This window comes from Diorhabda sublineata, chromosome 3 (genome assembly GCF_026230105.1).
Source record: "Diorhabda sublineata isolate icDioSubl1.1 chromosome 3, icDioSubl1.1, whole genome shotgun sequence".
In the NCBI taxonomy this organism is placed as follows: domain Eukaryota; kingdom Metazoa; phylum Arthropoda; class Insecta; order Coleoptera; family Chrysomelidae; genus Diorhabda; species Diorhabda sublineata.
The window spans coordinates 10,768,377-10,775,672 of NC_079476.1; the positions used below are offsets into that span (position 1 = coordinate 10,768,377).

The window sequence follows — 7,296 nt, forward strand, 5'->3', positions numbered from 1 at the left end:
TTGGTGATGAAAGTACAAAAATGAATATAAAATCTTCGAGAAACAGTACTGTTAGATGGAATCCAATAGTAAATGGCACGATAGAAACTAATAAAGCCAGAAGCTTTGAAAAAGTTTTTAAGGACATCATAATTTGAGATTACACATATCGAAAATGTCTAATAAAATTTTTATGTGTATATCTAAGGAATATATTGGTTCAGAAATAATATATAGTGCTAAAGTCTTTTGTAGAAAAAGAACGACATCAACGTTAGACTAAATATATTGGGCCAAAAACCTCTTCCAAAGTAGTCGTGGTTTAACGACATGTAAGGATAGTTCCCAATGTTCAACGCGTACCATTACAACAAAAGAATTCGTTGAAGACATGTAACGGGCTTATATAACGTATATAGCCATAGTGTTCTAAATAAAGAATATGAAGACAATCTTCACTTGTACTGGTAGACCCCAAGAAAATATGATGAATATTCTTTGGACAGCCAAAGACATAGAAAGTAAGATGTACAGTAATAACAAATGTTGACTGTTGATGTGTTGTGAGATATAATAAGTGCTACAATTATATGATCAAATATCTGTGCAGAAGTACCTAAGATTAATATCTTCTTGGGACATTTCTGTATTGTATGTATTTTATTAGAAAATATCAGACTGGTGCTCAGCGTATTTAGTAATACTCATGATAACATGAAAATATCAAATATCAACGTCAACAAGAAGAGAAAATACGATCCTTAGAATCTAGAAGCATCTATGAAGTGCAATTGAATCTATAAGATGAATAGTCTAGTTATCCCTGGAATGATTTGGTGGCCATTTTGAGTATCTAGGGAGAGATTAGGAGACAATTTAACAATTGGCTGTATTGAATGCCACAAGTTGTTTTACAATTCACAATTACAATTCATTATCTAAAGCCTCAAATACTCTGTGATATATATATATATATATATATATATATATATATATATATATATATATATATATATATATATATATATATATATATATATGTATATAAATTTCCTCAATTTCTTAGTCCTTTTGATATATTGATGCATTTTTTTTATAGTTTTTATAAGAAAGATGAATTTTGACGTTTCGACTTTATCAAAATATTTTGAAACAGAAGAAACCTAAAATCAAGAACATTTAGATGCATATAATGCATATATAACTTGAGATCTATCTGCTTGTATTTTAGAAAATATTCTGTAATATGAATTTTCACTTTTTCAACATGTGTATTTGTCAACCTATGAAATACTTTCCACTTTTTCCAATAGAATTTTTCTCGCACACATCTGTTGGGTGGTGTATGGAATACCTCACTAAAATATCGATTGCTTAAACAAAAACTGATTTATGACTTTTTTAACAACAGAAAAAACCTTCAATACTAATAATTGCTATTTATTATAACTAAAAATTTGGAAAAATAAATTGAGTTGATTACTATGTTGAACAATAACTATAAAACAAACTATTTCTTGTTACGTGACATTTCACATATAAATTTTTTTCTACTACATCTACAGCACCTTTTATTCCAATATAATGACTTGCTGGCTCTTCAGTGTTAGCATCAAGACATAAATAACTCTGATTTAGACTTTTTGGGTACGTACGAGAATAAGATAAGTAACATTATTATGAAATCCTGATTTAATTCAACCCTAATCACGATTTTTGTTAGACAAACAACTGGGCGGTAGTTGCCGTTTATTTTTAAGGATCCTTCTCAAAACATCAGCAATGTTTTTTCAGTGATGTTCAGATGAGATCGCAACTAGTAAACCACTGATCAAATGATATGTTGGGTGAGCCATATATTGGTGGAATTAATCTTCGAATATCAGCTGATTTTTTACTCACGACAAAAGGTTAGTCGTATTGGGTTTCTGCATATATCTTTATGTGAAGAATATCATATGATTCTGCGTCTGTAAGAGGGAATATTTTCAAACCATATCGCACGATTTTTTTTATTGAAATGTACTGCCGGAACGAACAGAGCTCTCTTAATGCTTCCAGTTTCCCATTAATAGTCCATAATTGCTTGGAGTATATACATTTCGAGATTTATGTATAAATGTTCAAAAACTGCTTTCATAAATGTTAACTTATTTGTTCTGTGAAAATTTATAAATTTTTGAATAAATAATAGCCTAGTGGAGCACGAAATCATTAAAGGAACATTGTATTCCTTAAACTTTTCAATGCCAAAGCACATCAGCCAGCTTCTAAATTCAGTCTTACAGACTTGTGAATCCCTGCAAGTTAAAGTACCAGTGACCTTCTGCTTTGTATCAAATTTTATCAAATATTCGATTGCAAATTTCACATTCACACGTGACTTTATATCCGGGAAGTTAGTGATAAAGTTTTCATTTCTATTTCTTACGTTACGTTCAGGAGAACATTCCTTGTACCATTTAGCTAAATCTCCTTCGAGGATAAAGTCATTCTTCTGTATTTTTCTTTCCAGAGATCTTCCAAAAACTGCTCTTATAAATGTTAGCTTATTGATTCGTTTTGTGAATTTCATATATTTTCGAATCGAAAACAGCTTTATAAACCCGCGACTCAGTATTGAGGCATTGATTTCCTAAAGTTTTCAATGCTGTTAAATTTAGTTTTACAGACTTGTAAATCTCTGTAAGATAACGTAGCTCAAAAACCGCTCTAATTTCAGTAGGTTTCTCGAACTACAAACTTGTGATATTCTGTCTTTTGTTGTAATTTTGTATCAGTTCATTTTATTATACCAAGATAGCCCAAGTAACTTTGAAACGATGTGGTTTCCTTATACGTTTGAGTACAACTGCAGAATAAGCAAAGATCAGCGGCTTCGACAATTTTGACGCCACAAGCATTGGTGAAAGTTTTTAAATCGCATGTTTGAGATTTGCAGCGCACGGCTGGAGGGTTAAGTGATTAGAACATGTGACTTGTTTTCAGTTCACTACCATATATTTCCACATATACTGATGAATGTATCAGTATAAAGTATAAAAAGTTTATTTTCATAGTATCACTTGATAATTTGCTACCTAATAGTATTTTTTAAAAATAGTTTATTGCGGATGATTTAAAGATTAGTATTATTACTGCAGACTTATTACCAATCACGTTTAATAAAACTTTTTTCAACAGCCAGAAATCACAGTAACTAAATTTCTTTTTATCTTTGGAAAAAATTCTATTAATGCCTAACAACTTTCAGCAAATTGCTTATTGTCACGACTATTAATAACATCTGTTTCGTGCTGATCATCTATGTTTTGGTAAGAATATGGAAACTACACGAACATTTCGAGTTATTAATCGTAGTTTTTGTTTCGTTAGCCGCGCAGACATGAGATTGAGATATTTGTTCGCCTCTCTATGATTTATGTTTGTGCGATGGTTTGGACCGAAAGTTGAGTTTGATTGCTTTGGGTACAAGAAAAAGTTTGTTCACTCTCTTGTATTTGTATTAATAATCGAAAGAATGTATTTCTTAAAATAGGAAAAAAGTTTCTCATATCGAAAAACTTTGTAATTACATTGATGTTATATGTATTTTTACTTGGAGATAGGAAGTTTCAATTTTGCTACTCTAGGTTGGAAACTCCATCAAACAAACAGTCAACACAACAGAGAACATCCGTAAAAATAAAAAGTCATGATAAATTCTTTCTCGGAGTAAATCAACTAATCTAATAATTTATATTTAAACAGTGGATAAATTGATTATCAGTTGTTTATAAAAATAAAATATGAACAAATACATAGATTGAAGAAGTGATGATCATGGTAATTTCAATAAAAAATTCATTGTTTGTGATATTTATATTAACAATCAAATAACTTATCGGAGACCGTAAGATTATCAAAGAAAAAGGATGAAAGAGCAGATAATTTAAAGCATTGGCTCTCAAACTTTTATGTTTCGTAGACTAGATTCAAAATTTTGCTGGATACGCTGGAACCTTCTTTATTACTTGCGTTGAGGCAATTTCGATTCTCAAAAATTTCATTTTGAAAACTTCCCATTCGGAGTTGTAAAAAGAAATATGGAGTAGGTGTTGGAGGTATTTATTGAAATATATAAATTATTACACTATCAATTATAACAGCCGTAATCCAATCAACATACATGAACATACTTATAACGAAATGTAATTTCCACAATGGTAAATACAAATGAAAAAATAATCTTCATAAGAAAGATGTACTCAATGGATTGACAGCGATTTATCAATATTTGGCTTCACTTTTGTAAGGAATAACTGCTCCATTTTTGTTAATAAGTTTGTAACGGCACTAAAACTGTTTTCGATAAAATATGACGAGGTAAGCACGTTCAGAAGCTTTTGCATAGTCCAGTATATTTTTATACCCTCTTTTAAATGTCACTTTCAGCTCCTCATTAGTGCTAAGCTCGAGTAGTTCCTCTTGTAATATAACATTCTCTACTTCCAATTCATCAAATGGATTGTGATATTTATACAATTCTGCAAATAACAAATAACAAAAATACTTCTTATTTTGTTGAATGTATTAATCACAAATTGCGATGGAACAGAAATAGGAACAATCGGTTTTTTATTTGAAGGTGACAGATGGTTAAGATGCGCTCTAAAGACAATTTTGAGTAATATTGTATTCTACAAGAAAGGAAAGAGTACGCCATTTTTAAATAATCGTATTAGAAGAAGCAAAAGATCCAAAATATGTAAAAGAAATTGTAGTCCATTCTCGACAAACGGAAGTATAACTGCTATAAATATTAATAGTGAGTATTAACTTTTTGTACTACATGTTACTATAGATGAGTAGCTGTATTCATTTAGGAAAATGTATCCTTTTTGTATTCACTAGGGAAATAAGTCACCTAAATATGACATTAAAAATTGGTTGGTTGTTGAATATAGAAATATTTATGACATGACCTTACAAGTAAGTAAGAGCAGGAAAAAATCGGGTTGAAAGAGTAATTCTTGACCTTACTGGAACTGTTTATAGAGTTACTACAGTTAACTTTCTGACACCTAGAAAAAGTGAGCCGTACCAAATGAATTGCATTCCAAATTATTTAAGTCTATAGATGCCATAATGTTTGCTGGTGACCCTAAGGACGAAACATGATATTTGATACTTCGAGAGAAGTGCTGCCATAAGAAAATATGGAGAGATATAATTGTGTCGATAACTTCAAAAACACATATGCGTGATGTCTTTCCAGACTGGTTCTTAAATGAAAAAGCATCTAAATATTTTTTGCAGCTATATATTTCCGGTATTTTCTGAATCTTCCAATAAAATAATAAAAAACTTGGTATGAATATTAAATGGGGTAGCTATGCTTCCAATTGAGATTCTTTTCTAATGTGGAAGAAGGACTTTGCTAGTCAACATCGAATAAGAAATATAATTTGGACAAATCAGTAGAATGTGTTTTTTCTTCATTCTAAGGTCAATAATGAGCCCGTGGATCTATATAAGAGGTAATGGTAGACAATTATACAAAACAATGAGTAAATTTGAAAATACGTTCAGAAATGTATACTTTTCATTTGAATGATAAACTCAATTTTTATTTAAAATTCAAAAGTTTAGTCTATAGTTTTTATTTGCATCGAATTAGTTACAATAAATTTGAGAAAAGAATTAAGGTGAAACAGTAGTTGAAGATTGGCTATCTCTAACACATTGACAATTGACATAACTAATTAAGATCCTTCTGAGTTGATTCAATTCACATGTATCCTGGGACAAAACACATCCGGTTTCTTCTTGATCATCAACGATTCCTTCTACTGCCGCATTAATATCTTCGATGACATTTGAATGTTCTTTTATTGTGGCGTCAGCGTCAGATTGTTGTTGCTGCATATTTGAAACTTCCTCGTCGATTTCTTTAAGTTCATCTGTATTTTGTGCAAGTTCTTTCGTTAAATCTTTGGTTTCTATAACAATTCTCGTCAACTTTGATCTAAGATTCAAGATTAGAGTTGCAGTTTCTGCTATTTTACAAAGTATTTCATCGATGTTATCGTTACACTCGCATTTTTGTGACAAAGCTAAAACAGTAATCATTATAATTGTATTGAAATACACTGGAAATGAATTGCATTTTACGACTTACCGCTCAAATTTAGTGCATCATCTCCCGTTACAGAAGGTGTAATGTATCCAATCAAAATATATACCAAGAAAGAGATGTAGATGTACTTCATGTTTGATGTTATTATTGAAAGGATCTGAAAAGAAATGATAATTTTAAAAAGAGAAACTCCTTATTTATATTTAACTGTCTTTTCATTTATTTGTATAATGATTATTATCTTTGGGGGATACTTAGTGTGAGGTATTATGTAGTTGTTTTGTAAATATTTTTTTAAATGAATTATATTTCTCATAAATAATAACGACTTATATATGGGAAAACATATTGTTTTTCCTGTATGTTATTTTCAAATCCATTAAAATGTAATTCATTGTTTTGGGAGTAACTTTGATTGGTAATTTTTTTAGTATTAAACATTTTGCACTTGATTTAGTATTCCGATAAGGGTGATTTTCTGCTAAATGAACATAATTCACTAAATGTTTTCATCTAAATAGAGGTGAAAATTATCATTATGCTCTTATTCGACAGCCATAAAAGGAAAACTATATTTATAGTAATTGGTTCAATATTTAGAGTTCTACTAGTAATTTGAAAAATATTTTTTTCCTCCTAATCTTGTGAACAACTTATTTGAACACTCTTTTGAAGGATATAAGTAACAAAAAGCTATCGACTGCCTTGATGACGGGTTGTGAGTCAGCTTACCACTCTACTTACCACACTTAGATGGTAAAAATTTGTGCTATATAAAGCATGTATCCCATTTACTTGAAAACACTCTATGTTCTAGCCAAGAGAGAAGTGATATTTTGAAAAAACTTATGATCTTATATGGAATCGTAAGCTTTGTGTTGTATTCAAATTGAAGCTTGTGTTTATGTATACAATCAGGGTTAGAATAGTATCTTCAGTTGAAACAAAAAATAGCTGTACCATTTATTTCTTGAAAAAAAGAAATAATACTTGATGAAATTATATGATAAATTCCGAAATACACGCAACTAACTAACTAATAAATAGGTATTTTGAAATTTACAATAGGAAGAAAAAGTGAATACATAACTTTCGTAATAACTGGCATTTTTTTCCGGAAAATAGACAGTCTTCAAGATATTATAATTCTTTAATAGAATAAGTATTAACTATAAAAAAAAACGAGATAATAATGTAGG

General features: G+C 29.9%; 1 protein-coding gene across 1 annotated transcript; it reads right to left on the reverse strand.

The window, feature by feature from the left end:
• Nucleotides 1-5,623: 5,623 nt before the first annotated feature.
• On the reverse strand, nucleotides 5,624-6,236 carry LOC130440962 (uncharacterized). Its single transcript, XM_056774379.1, has 2 exons — nucleotides 6,140-6,236; nucleotides 5,624-6,074 (listed from the first exon to the last, which is right to left on the reverse strand). The coding sequence occupies exons 1-2, from the start codon at nucleotides 6,228-6,230 to the stop codon at nucleotides 5,662-5,664; spliced, it is 504 nt and encodes a 167-aa protein (XP_056630357.1). The 5' UTR covers nucleotides 6,231-6,236; the 3' UTR covers nucleotides 5,624-5,661.
• Nucleotides 6,237-7,296: the final 1,060 nt, after the last annotated feature.

Coding starts and splice junctions, on each gene's coding strand:
- LOC130440962 (XM_056774379.1), bottom strand. CDS start 6,230: ATGAAGTACATCTACATCTCTTTCTTGGTATATATTTTGATTGGATAC. Junction 6,075..6,139: donor TGATGCACTAAATTTGAGCG/GTAAGTCGTAAA, acceptor TTACTGTTTTAG/CTTTGTCACAAAAATGCGAG.